Source organism: Coregonus lavaretus (assembly GCF_964263955.1).
Source record: "Coregonus lavaretus genome assembly, chromosome: 18".
Classification (NCBI taxonomy): Eukaryota; Metazoa; Chordata; class Actinopteri; order Salmoniformes; family Salmonidae; genus Coregonus; species Coregonus lavaretus.
This window is the reverse complement of record NC_140005.1, coordinates 4,426,570-4,441,771: the sequence shown is the minus strand read 5'-3', so window position 1 is coordinate 4,441,771 and position 15,202 is coordinate 4,426,570. Positions and strand designations below refer to the sequence as shown.

The 15,202-nt window shown below is 45.2% G+C and overlaps 1 protein-coding gene across 1 annotated transcript in view; it reads right to left on the bottom strand.

The window, feature by feature from the left end:
* Nucleotides 1-5,618: 5,618 nt before the first annotated feature.
* Nucleotides 5,619-15,202, bottom strand: part of LOC311145293 (pecanex-like protein 1) — a 63,871-nt gene continuing 54,287 nt past the window's right edge. Inside the window, exons 20-22 of the mRNA XM_084181527.1 lie at nucleotides 9,727-10,142; nucleotides 9,249-9,389; nucleotides 5,619-8,890 (exon numbers count right to left, since the gene is read on the bottom strand). Of these exons, the coding sequence (XP_084037653.1) occupies nucleotides 8,750-8,890; nucleotides 9,249-9,389; nucleotides 9,727-10,142 (698 nt within the window). The 3' untranslated portion in view covers nucleotides 5,619-8,749. The remainder of the gene's footprint in view (nucleotides 8,891-9,248; nucleotides 9,390-9,726; nucleotides 10,143-15,202) is intronic.

The window sequence follows — 15,202 nt, the reverse complement described above, 5'->3', positions numbered from 1 at the left end:
GACCGCATTAACCGTCGTGCTCTCATTGAAAACAATGACATCCGGGTTTACCGTTTACCTCGTACCATCTAAAAGCAGCATAAGTGCTGTTGATCCTGTGGCTGCCAAACAACATTGCTAAGTTAGCTGTTAGCTACGCCATCCGTTTTCAAAACACAGGTAGCTACAAGTAGCACATTATATCACTGTAAATTCTCTAAAGTTAGCTATTTTTAGAGGTGTCATCGAAAAGTTAAACGGTTTGATTACCTTTTTTTAAAAACTTATTTGTTGCTATCAGGAAGACTCCGATATCGTGTGTAGCTGGGGAATACTAGGAGACAGGATTTTTATGCAAGTATTGGTGTTGGGTAAAAAGGTTCGGGTTTTGCTGGACAGCCAATCCGGTTGAGGGGTATGATGATTGTAAACACATGATACAAATCATGCGCTTTCTTTGATAAAATGAGTTATCAGTATCTTTCATAATACTGTCTTTACAGCTTAAACAAATAAGATATATTTTGTTTTAAATCTAGCTTTTCTATATTAGGTTATACTATAGTAACAATTTGGACAAAGGTTGGTTTTGATTTGATTTCATGAGGAAGACACTTATTATGCAATGTGTTATATGTCTGCAAAATAAAACAGTACTGTTTACATATGTTTGAATAACTGCAAAGGAGTGTTTATTTTAGTCACTAGTGTGTTATACTGTAAATCACCCAAATAACACAGATGTGCAGAATATATACAAATATGATGCACTTCGCTTGTCTCTCAATAACCTCCCATATCGGCATCATCTTGCTAGTCTCTCAATAACCTCCCATATTGGCACCGTCTTGTGACCCATTTCTATGAAAAAAAATATTTTATTGGACTGCTCAGCAGAAATTGCACAGCGACATCCTGAACACAATAGATACCTCGTGACAAGTTTTATTTGAGCGTCCAATCCACTCAGTTCAGCACCTGTCCTGTGTACTGTGGAACTAAGGTGAAATGTGCCTGTACTTCTCCTGTTCTAGTTGGCTCTCCATTGATCCTGCAAATGGCCCTGGTCTAGACATACTGCTGCGGTGTCAGTCATGACACAGCACACTCATTATGGAACACTTTCAAATCCAGTTTCAAATCAGTATTATTATTATTTGTTATTCTCAATAGTAAGTTGTTCCTTTGTGTATCTGAATAATAGTGTGTATGTTATTGACTGAAATGTTAACATATATATATTTTCATAGGACATATATATTTTTTAATTCCACATAAATTGATACCAATAGCTAGGTTTACATCCAAATGGCGACAGGTGTTAATGCTAATATTCTAAAATTAGCATAAAGAAAATATTTTTCCACCAGTAATGCGTTTCTACCAAACGGACTTGTTGCGACTAAAAATCAGTGCGTGATGACGTGGTGCACACAAAATCTACTTTTTTGCTTAAAAATCTAACATTCAATGTGTTTCCATCACATTTTCAACTTTACCGGAGGTTGTCAGAAAAAAATTTAAATAGCAAATTTGCCTACACTGTTCTTGGCATGTGCTCTCTAGCCAACAGCTCGTATATAAAGTGCGGGTAGGCTATTCTACATGATGAGATTATTATGGGTAAGAGCGAGAATATTTTTATTTGTCAAATGCAGTAAAGCATCGATCATCATGTCACCAGAATAAGACCCTCGATATTTATTGGAAACGCTCATCATGTGCATTTTCAACACCCTGTGAAGTCCCCTGTAGCTCAGTTGGTAGAGCATGGCGCTTGCAACGCCAGGGTTGTGGGTTCGTTTCCCACGGGGGGGGCAGTATGAAAAATGTATGCACTCACTAACTGTAAATCGCTCTGGATAAGAGCGTTTGCTAAATGACTAAAATGATTTATTTAATCTGTAGCCTAATAAACTGCATGGTTTGCCAAATCCTAGTGGTAGGAACACCAAATCATCACGTGACTCCAAGTTTACTTCGATATGATGGTTATTATACTGAACAAAAATATAAACGTAACATGTTGGTCCCATGTTTCATGAGCTGAAATAAAAGAAACAAGAAATGATCCATGCACCCAAAATGCTTAATTCCATCAAATTTTGTGCGAAAATTTGTTTACATCCCTGTTAGTGAGCATTTCTCCTTTACCAAAATAATCCATCCACCTGACAGGTGTGGCATATCAAGAAGCTGATTAAACGGCATGATCATAACACAGGTGCACCTTGTGCTGGGGACAATAAAAGGCCACTCTAAAAATGTACAGTTTTGTCACACTACACAATGCCACAGATGTCTCAAGTTTGGGGGAGCGTGCAATTGGCATGCTGACTGCAGGAATGTCCACCAGAGCTGTTGCCAGAGAATTGAATGTTGATTTTTGAGAATTTGGCAGTATGCCTCACAACCGTAGCATGTAACCACGCCAGCCCAGGACCTCCACATCCGGCTTCTTCACCTGCGGGATCGTCTGAGACCAGCCATCCAGACAGCTGATGAAACTGTGGGTTTGCACAACCGAAGAATTTCTGCACAAACTGTCAGAAACCGTATCAGGGAAGCTCATATGTGTGCTCGTTGTTCTCACCAGGGTCTAGACCTGGCTGCAGTTCGGTGAATCCCGGTTTCAACTGTACCGGGCTGATGGCAGACAGTGTATGGCGTCGTGTGGGCGAGCGGTTTGCTGATGTCAACGTTGTGAACAGTGTCCCATGGTGGGGTTATGGTATGTATGGGCAGGCATAAACTATGGACAACGCAACTGTCGTGTAGCGTCGGCTGCTGGTGGTTATTGCTGTCAAACAAAGAGTCCGCTTAGGCTGCACCTTGATTAGAAGTTTTTATTCATATCACAAGTTTACAGCATAAGTTTACAGACCCGCGGTGTCTGGAGAAGCACCGTCCCAAAATAATCTGAATGCTTCTGACCCCCTCTTTGTCTAGCTCATACTTATATAAACAATGCCAAAAAATGGGTTGCTCCCTCTGCCGTCCAATCACCTATCCCCCCTGGGGCGTCACCCTACAACTGCTACTTTTGAACTAAGATAAACATATTTTCTTTGTCCCTCTAGAATAGTCATAATCTTCATACACGACACAACGCACATAATTGCATTTTATTGACGGCAATTTGAATGCACTGAGATACCTTGACGAGATCCTGAGGCCCATTGTCATGCCCTTCATCCGTCTCCATCACCTCATGTTTCAGCATGATAATGCACGGTCCCATGTTGCAAGGATATGTACACAATTCCTGGAAGCTGAAAATGTCCCAGTTCTTCCATGGCCTGCATACTCACCAGACATGTTACCCAACTTCGCACAGCCATTGAAGAGGAGTGGGACAACATCCCACAATCAACAGCCTGATCAACTCTATGCAAAGGAGATGTGTCACGCTTCATGAAGCAAATGGTGGTCACACCAGATACTGACTGGTTTTCTGATCCAAGCCCCTACCTTTTTTCTAAATTATCGTGACCAGCAGATGCATATCTGTATTCCCAGTCATGTGAAATCCATAGGTTAGGGCCTAATTTATTTATTTAAACTGACTGATTTCCTTATATGAACTGTAACTCAATCTTTGAAATTGTTGCATTTATATTATTTTTCAGTGTATATCAATATTTGCGCATAAAGGATTTTCCACCGACATGTCTCGCAGAATTAATTTTACCAACACAAAAAGATCCCACGTCAAATGAACTAATTATGTCGGCATGACTTAACTCGCATAACAACTCTATGGAAACGTGGTTAGTGACACTATTTTTAGAACTCTTTGTATATAAAAAGATACACCAGCTGTAAATCAAACGCTTTTTATTTCTCCATATAGAAAAAGAATAAAGTTAAATAGGGAAACAGTCCATCAAAAATTCGGCATCTTGTTTTTCAACCGATGGTCCTTGATACATTTATATAACCTTTGTCCCATAAATGAAAAACAGATGTAAATACTATGTTCACAGTAATAAATATTAAAAACAAAAATATTATGTGTGTATACAGTGAGGGAAAAAAGTATTTGATCCCCTGCTGATTTTGAACGTTTGCCCACTGACAAAGAAATGATCAGTCTATAATTTTAATGGTAGGTTTATTTGAACAGTGAGAGACAGAATAACAACAATAAAATCCAGAAAAATGCATGTCAAAAATGTTATAAATTGATTTGCATTTTAATAAGGGAAATAAGTATTTGATCCCCAATCAGAAAGATTTCTGGCTCCCAGGTGTCTTTTATACAGGTAACGAGCTGAGATTAGGAGCACACTCTTAAAGGGAGTGCTCCTAATCTCAGTTTGTTACCTGTGTAAAAGACACCTGTCCACAGAAGCAATCAATCAATCAGATTCCAAACTCTCCACCATGGCCAAGACCAAAGAGCTCTCCAAGGATGTCAGGGACAAGATTGTAGACCTACACAAGGCTGGAATGGGCTACAAGACCATCGCCAAGCAGCTTGGTGAGAAGGTGACAACAGTTGGTGCGATTATTCGCAAATGGAAGAAACACAAAAGACCTGTCAATCTCCCTCGGCCTGGGGCTCCATGCAAGATCTCACCTCGTGGAGTTGCAATGATCATGAGAACGGTGAGGAATCAGCCCCGAACTACATGGGAGGACCTTGTCAATGATCTCAAGGCAGCTGGGACCATAGTCACCAAGAAAACAATTGGTAACACACTACGCCGTGAAGGACTGAAATCCTGCAGTGCCCGCATGGTCCCCCTGCTCAAGAAAGCACATATACAGGGCCGTCTGAAGTTTGCCAATGAACATCTGAATGATTCAGAGGAGAACTGGGTGAAAGTGTTGTGGTCAGATGAGACCAAAATCGAGCTCTTTGGCATCAACTCAACTCGCCGTGTTTGGAGGAGGAGGAATGCTGCCTATGACCCCAAGAACACCATCCCCACCGTCAAACATGGAGGTGGAAACATTATGCTTTGTGGGTGTTTTTCTGCTAAGGGGACAGGACAACTTCACCGCATCAAAGGGACGATGGACGGGGCCATGTACCATCAAATCTTGGGTGAGAACCTCCTTCCCTCAGCCAGGGCATTGAAACTGGGTCGTGGATGGGTATTCCAGCATGACAATGACCCAAAACACACGGCCAAGGCAACAAAGGAGTGGCTCAAGAAGAAGCACATTAAGGTCCTGGAGTGGCCTAGCCAGTCTCCAGACCTTAATCCCATAGAAAATCTGTGGAAGGAGCTGAAGGTTTGAGTTGCCAAACATCAGCCCCGAAACCTTAATGACTTGGAGAAGATCTGCAAAGAGGAGTGGGACAAAATCCCTCCTGAGATGTGTGCAAACCTGGTGGCCAACTACAAGAAACGTCTGACCTCTGTGATTGCCAACAAGGGTTTTGCCACCAAGTACTAAGTCATGTTTTGCAGAGGGGTCAAATACTTATTTCCCTCATTAAAATGCAAATCAATTTATAACATTTTTGACATGCATTTTTCTGGATTTTTAGTTGTTGTTATTCTGTCTCTCACTGTTCAAATAAACCTACCATTAAAATTATAGACTGATCATGTCTTTGTGTCAGTGGGCAAACGTACAAAATCAGCAGGGGATCAAATACTTTTTTCCCTCACTATATATATATATATATATATATATATATATGAAAATGGCTGAACAATAAACAATGATGAATCCATTATTTTAATTCCCAAGGCATCGGTAACCATGGCCACTAAGAGTCTGTAATAAATGTGATATCACCTCAAAGATTGTAGTGCATCACTGTAAAAAAAAAAAAAATCATAGTGCAAGTTATTTTCTGCTCGCAATGTCTTTTTTTTTTTGCAACTTCCAAAACAAAAACAAATAGGAATGACAAGGACGACAAACTAAATAGTGTCTAGTACTACTACTAGTTTCTGCATCTCTGTAGTCTTGGCAACAACACGTCCTGTCATGTGTGAAACCATATGCCACTTTCAGGACCAGGCTCTTTTGGAAAATTATTTTGAGACCAACAAGGTAAATAAAACAGCAGTTTTTTACATAACTTCCTCACACGCAGTTGTGATCATAATCATAATTCAAACCGTCATCATTAGTTTGTGTCACGTGTGTGTGTGTGTACAGTCTGTGTACACAAGTCAAAGTAATATAAAGGAATGCATAGAAAATAAGAATTACCATTGGTAGCAATGTTCAACTTAATAGGGTTACTGTCATGCAACATGTGACACAGTGCAAGGCAGATACAGTGCCTTGCAAAAATTATTAATTTTATTGTTTTACAAAGTGGAATTAAAAAATGATTTCATTGTGTAATTTTTGGTCAGCAAAGTACTCTGTCAAAGTGGAAGAAAATGTTGAACATTTTTAAGACTGCATAAGTATTCAGCTCCCTGAGTCGATACATGTTAGAATCACCTTTGGTAGCGATTACGGCTGTGAGTCTTTCTGGGTAATTCTCTAAAGAGCTTTCCACACCTGGATTGTGCAATATTTGCCCATTATTCTTTTCATAATTCTTCAAGCTCTGTCAAAGTGTTGGGGATCTTGGCTAGACAACCATTTTCAAGTAGATTTAAGTCAAAACTAACTCAGCCACATTCGCAGTCTTCTTGGTAAGCAACTCCAGTGTAGATTTGGCCTTGTGTTTTAGGTTAGGTGAATTCCTCTCCCAGTGTCAGGTGTAAAGCAGAATGAAGCAGGTTTTCCTCTAGGATTATGCCTGTGCTTGGCTCCACCTTGTTTCTTTTCATCCTGAAAAACCTCCCCAGTATTTGCCGATGTCAAGCATACCCATACCATGATGCAGCCACCACCATGCTTGAAAATAAGGAGGCAGTTAGTTACTTAGTGTTGTATTTGCCCCGAACAGAAGGCTTTGCATTTAGGCCAAAAAGTGTTTACACTATTACTTTAGTGCCTTGTTGAATACAAGATGCATTGTTTTGGAATATTTGTATTCTGTATATTTGCGTTCTTCTTGTCACTGTCATTTAGGTCATTATTGTGGAGTCACTACAATGTTGTTGATCCATCCTCAGTTTTCTCCCATCACAGCCAATGAACTTGACTGTTTTAAAATCACCAATGGCCTCATGGTAACATCCCTGAACGGTTTCATTTCTTGTCCTGCAGCTCAGTTCAGAAGTACGACCGTATCTTTGTGTCTGGGTGATTTAATACATCACCCACAGCATAATTATTAAGGTGACCAAGCTTAAAGAGATATTCAATGGCTGATTTGTTATCGTTACCCATCTACCAATCACTGCCCTTCTTTATGAGGCTTTTGAAAAGCTCCCTGGTCTTTGTAGTTGAATCTGTGAATTCAACACTTGACTGAGGGACATTACAGATATTGTATGGGGGGACAGAGGATGAGTTAGTCATTCAAAAATAATTTCAACCCCTATTATTTCACACAGAGTGAGTCCATGTAACTTATTACGTGATTTGTTAAGCCTGAACTAATTTAAGCTTGCCTAAACAAAGGGGCTGAATACTTGACACTATATTTTAGTTATAAAATGTGCATTATTCTTTAAAATGTTTGAATTTTTCTTCCACTTTGACATTAGACTACATTGTTGACAATTAAAATCAATTTTAAAATCGCACTTTGAAACACAAAAAAAATTGGAAGAAATCCAAGGGGTATGAATACTTTTGCAAGTTACTGTAGATGTGTGTTCGTGTGTGTACTGCCATCTGCCTCCTCCACCGTGTACTGCCATCTGCCTCCTCCACCGTGTACTGCCATCTGCCTCCTCCACCGTCGCTCTTCCCTGGATTCCTTTTCTCCTCAAACATATAGAGAGTGTGTACTGCCATCTGCCTCCTCCACCGTCGCTCTTCCCTGGATTCCTTTTCTCCTCAAACATATAGAGTGTAGAGTCCTAAACAGCACCCTACACTAACCGCTGACCACACACAGACACCGCAATAAGTAGTGCCTTGTCAAAAGTAGTGCACTATTTAGAGAATACGGTGCCATTTGGGATGCAGATATGGGCCTTTTTCTCAATTAGATTTGCTAAACTCCTGCGGCCTCTCCTTTTTTGGAAAAGGTCAAAAGGTAATCGAGAAGAGGGAAAGTGGACGAAAATGCGCTTGTATGAAACTCCCCTTTTACTCTCCTGTGTCATCAGGCAAATGACGTTTACAGGGGTGGATTCCAAAATAAATGTGTAAAGTGATAAAAACCGAATTAAGTTAGTTATGCAAGACATTTTCTAGATAAATGGAGAAGTAGCATGTCGTTTTTAAACGTGCTTTTCTCCTCTCATAATACAACAGCTGATTCAAAAAAGGGGTGCGGCAGATATCAAAACTCTTCTGCGGTAGGATACACTTGTGCTTCCTCGCCAAAAGGAAGCTATCGAGGAGGGTAGGACCGTCTTCCGTTTGCCTACTAATGAACTGACACACTCCTCGACCACTCGACCACTTCTCGGTTTCCAGGCCACGGAGGAGAGGACAGAGGAGAGACGACAGAGGACAGAGAGGACAAAGGGATATCTTCCTTTCCTCCCGGTCTGTCTGCAGGCTGGCCTGCTCCTCGGCCTGCAGTAAGGTGAACCCTGACCTCTGACCTCTGACTGGGTTACTCCCAGGAGGACTAGGGTGTAATCATTAGGGCAGACCGTATACACCCCAGGTTTCAAAATGTTGTGCAACGGAAAACAGAAAAGTCCAGGTAGCCCCTCCCCGTTTCAGACTGTTTCAGTCCGTTTGGTGCCTAATGAACGGGATCCTGTCTCAGGCCCAGTCAGACCTCGGCTCCCAGCTCTATGACCCCAGTCTCTATGATGGGGACCAGTTTATCATCCACCTGAACCAGCAGGATGGTCTTGTCTATATGGGAGCGGCTGGTGAGGTCACGGCTACAAGGCACCCACCGGTGAATCACCTGGAGAGAAGGGTTGGTGACGACGGAGGGGGGAGAGAGAGATAGAGAAGGGTTGGTGACGACGGAGGGGGGAGAGAGAGATAGAGAAGGGTTGGTGACGACGGAGGGGGGAGAGAGAGATAGAGAAGGAAGAGAGAGAAGGGTTGGTGACGGAGACAGCAGAGGGGAGGAAGCATGAAGGAATCGGAAAGAGAGAGATAAGAGGTGAGTAAGAACAGAAAGTAATTCCTTGATATGTATCGATACATTTAATACTGAATATAATATTGAATACAGCATCAATATATTGAAATTTTATAAAAATGCTAGAAGTGATTCTTGTAAACTTGACTGAGATGAGGGGGGTAGAGGGACTTACATGTCCCTCCATGCCCTCCAGGGGGCGCCAGTCTCTCCAGCAGCTGCGTCCTGCCCTCAGCCTCACCGTCTCGTCGGGCCACTGCAGCTCCTTCCGCTTCGACAGGTTAATGATCTCCAGCACCTGGCTCACATCCACGATCTGGTGGGGTAGGTACATTAAATCACACCTAGTCAGAACAGCACCGTCAAATAACTTTGATTTTACCTTTGTTGGTTTTCTAAAGCAGTGTTTCTCAATAGCCCGGATAAGCACACCTCATTCAACTTATCAAGGGGCTTGAGGACTGGATTTGAGAAACACTGATCTAAAGTAAAGTATCCATCCTACAAATTTCTAAATTACTTGTATGTTTCTTTACCCTGAAAGCAGTCTATGGAAAAGGAAACATAACTTATTTTCTAGTTTAGGTGAACTGTCCCTTTAATACCTCTGAGAGACAGTTCTATCGAAGTGTTAGGTTTTTCTCCTGACCAACCTGCACTCTGTAGGAGATGTCGTCTCGTCGTACGGTGGACAGAGCCGGGTTGTGTTGGTTGTGGTGATGGTGTTGACCCAGCGGGTCAGCCATGGCGCTACACAGCCCGTCGTTCCCCAGCAGGCCCACTAGGGTATGTCTCTTACAGGGTGGGATACTGTGGGAGGAGAGGGAGGCGGAGGGGTCCGAGGAGGACCCTGAGCCCAGGCGGAGCTGCAGGGAGGTGGGGAGGGTGCGGAGGGACAGCTGGCTGGTGGAGGAGCGCCGGCAGGGCTCCAGGCCTGTGGCTGAGGTACGGAGAGATGAGTGGCGGCTGCTGTTATAGCGGTACGATGAGGACTGGCTGGTTACGGAGGCTCGGGCTGGGGAGTGGTGCACCAGGCCAGATTGAACCGACTGGGAGCTCTGACTGGTGCCTGGATGGAGAGGACAGGAGAGATACAGGTTAGTTGGTGCCTGTATGGAGAGGACAGGAGAGATACAGGTTAGTTGGTGCCTGGATGGAGAGGACAGGAGAGATACAGGTTAGTTGGTGCCTGGATGGAGAGGACAGGAGAGATACAGGTTAGTTGGTGCCTGGATGGAGAGGACAGGAGAGATACAGGTTAGTTGGTGCCTGGATGGAGAGGACAGGAGAGATACAGGTTAGTTGGTGCCTGGATGGAGAGGACAGGAGAGATACAGGTTAGTTGGTGCCTGGATGGAGAGGACAGGAGAGATACAGGTTAGTTGGTGCCTGGATGGAGAGGACAGGAGAGATACAGGTTAGTTGGTGCCTGGATGGAGAGGACAGGAGAGATACAGGTTAGTTGGTGCCTGGATGGAGAGGACAGGAGAGATACAGGTTAGTTGGTGCCTGTATGGAGAGGACAGGAGAGATACAGGTTAGTTGGTGCCTGGATGGAGAGGACAGGAGAGATACAGGTTAGTTGGTGCCTGGATGGAGAGGACAGGAGAGATACAGGTTAGTTGGTGCCTGGATGGAGAGGACAGGAGAGATACAGGTTAGTTGGTGCCTGGATGGAGAGGACAGGAGAGATACAGGTTAGTTGGTGCCTGGATGGAGAGGACAGGAGAGATACAGGTTAGTTGGTGCCTGGATGGAGAGGACAGGAGAGATACAGGTTAGTTGGTGCCTGGATGGAGAGGACAGGAGAGATACAGGTTAGTTGGTGCCTGGATGGAGAGGACAGGAGAGATACAGGTTAGTTGGTGCCTGGATGGAGAGGACAGGAGAGATACAGGTTAGTTGGTGCCTGTATGGAGAGGACAGGAGAGATACAGGTTAGTTGGTGCCTGGATGGAGAGGACAGGAGAGATACAGGTTAGTTGGTGCCTGGATGGAGAGGACAGGAGAGATACAGGTTAGTTGGTGCCTGGATGGAGAGGACAGGAGAGATACAGGTTAGTTGGTGCCTGGATGGAGAGGACAGGAGAGATACAGGTTAGTTGGTGCCTGGATGGAGAGGACAGGAGAGATACAGGTTAGTTGGTGCCTGGATGGAGAGGACAGGAGAGATACAGGTTAGTTGGTGCCTGGATGGAGAGGACAGGAGAGATACAGGTTAGTTGGTGCCTGGATGGAGAGGACAGGAGAGATACAGGTTAGTTGGTGCCTGGATGGAGAGGACAGGAGAGATACAGGTTAGTTGGTGCCTGGATGGAGAGGACAGGAGAGATACAGGTTAGTTGGTGCCTGGATGGAGAGGACAGGAGAGATACAGGTTAGTTGGTGCCTGGATGGAGAGGACAGGAGAGATACAGGTTAGTTGGTGCCTGGATGGAGAGATACAGGTTAGTTGGTGCCTGTATGGAGAGATACAGGTTAGTTGGTGCCTGTATGGAGAGATACAGGTTAGTTGGTGCATGTATGGAGAGATACAGGTTAGTTGGTGCCTGTATGGAGAGGACAGGAGAGATACAGGTTAGTTGGTGCCTGGATGGAGAGATACAGGTTAGTTGGTGCCTGTATGGAGAGATACAGGTTAGTTGGTGCCTGTATGGAGAGATACAGGTTAGTTGGTGCCTGTATGGAGAGGACAGGAGAGATACAGGTTAGTTGGTGCCTGTATGGAGAAGACAGGAGAGATACAGGTTAGTTGGTGCCTGGATGGAGAGGACAGGAGAGATACAGGTTAGTTGGTGCCTGGATGGAGAGGACAGGAGAGATACAGGTTAGTTGGTGCCTGTATGGAGAGGACAGGAGAGATACAGGTTAGTTGGTGCCTGTATGGAGAGGACAGGAGAGATACAGGTTAGTTGGTGCCTGGATGGAGAGGACAGGAGAGATACAGGTTAGTTGGTGCCTGGATGGAGAGGACAGGAGAGATACAGGTTAGTTGGTGCCTGGATGGAGAGGACAGGAGAGATACAGGTTAGTTGGTGCCTGTATGGAGAGATACAGGTTAGTTGGTGCCTGTATGGAGAGATACAGGTTAGTTGGTGCCTGTATGGAGAGGACAGGAGAGATACAGGTTAGTTGGTGCCTGGATGGAGAGGACAGGAGAGATACAGGTTAGTTGGTGCCTGTATGGAGAGGACAGGAGAGATACAGGTTAGTTGGTGCCTGTATGGAGAGGACAGGAGAGATACAGGTTAGTTGGTGCCTGGATGGAGAGGACAGGAGAGATACAGGTTAGTTGGTGCCTGGATGGAGAGGACAGGAGAGATACAGGTTAGTTGGTGCCTGTATGGAGAGGACAGGAGAGATACAGGTTAGTTGGTGCCTGGATGGAGAGGACAGGAGAGATACAGGTTAGTTGGTGCCTGTATGGAGAGATACAGGTTAGTTGGTGCCTGTATGGAGAGGACAGGAGAGATACAGGTTAGTTGGTGCCTGTATGGAGAGATACAGGTTAGTTGGTGCCTGTATGGAGAGATACAGGTTAGTTGGTGCCTGTATGGAGAGGACAGGAGAGATACAGGTTAGTTGGTGCCTGGATGGAGAGGACAGGAGAGATACAGGTTAGTTGGTGCCTGTATGGAGAGGACAGGAGAGATACAGGTTAGTTGGTGCCTGTATGGAGAGGACAGGAGAGATACAGGTTAGTTGGTGCCTGGATGGAGAGGACAGGAGAGATACAGGTTAGTTGGTGCCTGGATGGAGAGGACAGGAGAGATACAGGTTAGTTGGTGCCTGGATGGAGAGGACAGGAGAGATACAGGTTAGTTGGTGCCTGTATGGAGAGGACAGGAGAGATACAGGTTAGTTGGTGCCTGGATGGAGAGGACAGGAGAGATACAGGTTAGTTGGTGCCTGTATGGAGAGGACAGGAGAGATACAGGTTAGTTGGTGCCTGGATGGAGAGGACAGGAGAGATACAGGTTAGTTGGTGCCTGTATGGAGAGGACAGGAGAGATACAGGTTAGTTGGTGCCTGTATGGAGAGGACAGGAGAGATACAGGTTAGTTGGTGCCTGGATGGAGAGGACAGGAGAGATACAGGTTAGTTGGTGCCTGTATGGAGAGGACAGGAGAGATACAGGTTAGTTGGTGCCTGTATGGAGAGATACAGGTTAGTTGGTGCCTGTATGGAGAGATACAGGTTAGTTGGTGCCTGTATGGAGAGGACAGGAGAGATACAGGTTAGTTGGTGCCTGGATGGAGAGGACAGGAGAGATACAGGTTAGTTGGTGCCTGTATGGAGAGGACAGGAGAGATACAGGTTAGTTGGTGCCTGTATGGAGAGGACAGGAGAGATACAGGTTAGTTGGTGCCTGTATGGAGAGATACAGGTTAGTTGGTGCCTGTATGGAGAGATACAGGTTAGTTGGTGCCTCTATGGAGAGATACAGGTTAGTTGGTGCCTGTATGGAGAGGACAGGAGAGATACAGGTTAGTTGGTGCCTGGATGGAGAGGACAGGAGAGATACAGGTTAGTTGGTGCCTGTATGGAGAGGACAGGAGAGATACAGGTTAGTTGGTGCCTGTATGGAGAGGACAGGAGAGATACAGGTTAGTTGGTGCCTGGATGGAGAGGACAGGAGAGATACAGGTTAGTTGGTGCCTGGATGGAGAGGACAGGAGAGATACAGGTTAGTTGGTGCCTGTATGGAGAGGACAGGAGAGATACAGGTTAGTTGGTGCCTGGATGGAGAGGACAGGAGAGATACAGGTTAGTTGGTGCCTGGATGGAGAGGACAGGAGAGATACAGGTTAGTTGGTGCCTGTATGGAGAGATACAGGTTAGTTGGTGCCTGTATGGAGAGGACAGGAGAGATACAGGTTAGTTGGTGCCTGGATGGAGAGGACAGGAGAGATACAGGTTAGTTGGTGCCTGTATGGAGAGGACAGGAGAGATACAGGTTAGTTGGTGCCTGTATGGAGAGGACAGGAGAGATACAGGTTAGTTGGTGCCTGGATGGAGAGGACAGGAGAGATACAGGTTAGTTGGTGACTGGATGGAGAGGACAGGAGAGATACAGGTTAGTTGGTGCCTGTATGGAGAGGACAGGAGAGATACAGGTTAGTTGGTGCCTGGATGGAGAGGACAGGAGAGATACAGGTTAGTTGGTGCCTGGATGGAGAGATACAGGTTAGTTGGTGCCTGTATGGAGAGGACAGGAGAGATACAGGTTAGTTGGTGCCTGGATGGAGAGGACAGGAGAGATACAGGTTAGTTGGTGCCTGGATGGAGAGGACAGGAGAGATACAGGTTAGTTGGTGCCTGTATGGAGAGGACAGGAGAGATACAGGTTAGTTGGTGCCTGGATGGAGAGGACAGGAGAGATACAGGTTAGTTGGTGCCTGTATGGAGAGATACAGGTTAGTTGGTGCCTGTATGGAGAGGACAGGAGAGATACAGGTTAGTTGGTGCCTGTATGGAGAGGACAGGAGAGATACAGGTTAGTTGGTGCCTGGATGGAGAGGACAGGAGAGATACAGGTTAGTTGGTGCCTGGATGGAGAGGACAGGAGAGATACAGGTTAGTTGGTGCCTGGATGGAGAGGACAGGAGAGATACAGGTTAGTTGGTGCCTGTATGGAGAGGACAGGAGAGATACTGGTTAGTTGGTGCCTGTATGGAGAGGACAGGAGAGATACAGGTTAGTTGGTGCCTGGATGGAGAGGACAGGAGAGATACAGGTTAGTTGGTGCCTGTATGGAGAGGACAGGAGAGATACAGGTTAGTTGGTGCCTGGATGGAGAGGACAGGAGAGATACAGGTTAGTTGGTGCCTGTATGGAGAGGACAGGAGAGATACAGGTTAGTTGGTGCCTGTATGGAGAGGACAGGAGAGATACAGGTTAGTTGGTGCCTGGATGGAGAGATACATGTTAGTTGGTGCCTGTATGGAGAGGACAGGAGAGATACAGGTTAGTTGGTGCCTGTATGGAGAGGACAGGAGAGATACAGGTTAGTTGGTGCCTGGATGGAGAGGACAGGAGAGATACAGGTTAGTTGGTGCCTGTATGGAGAGGACAGGAGAGATACAGGTTAGTTGGTGCCTGTATGGAGAGATACAGGTTAGTTGGTGC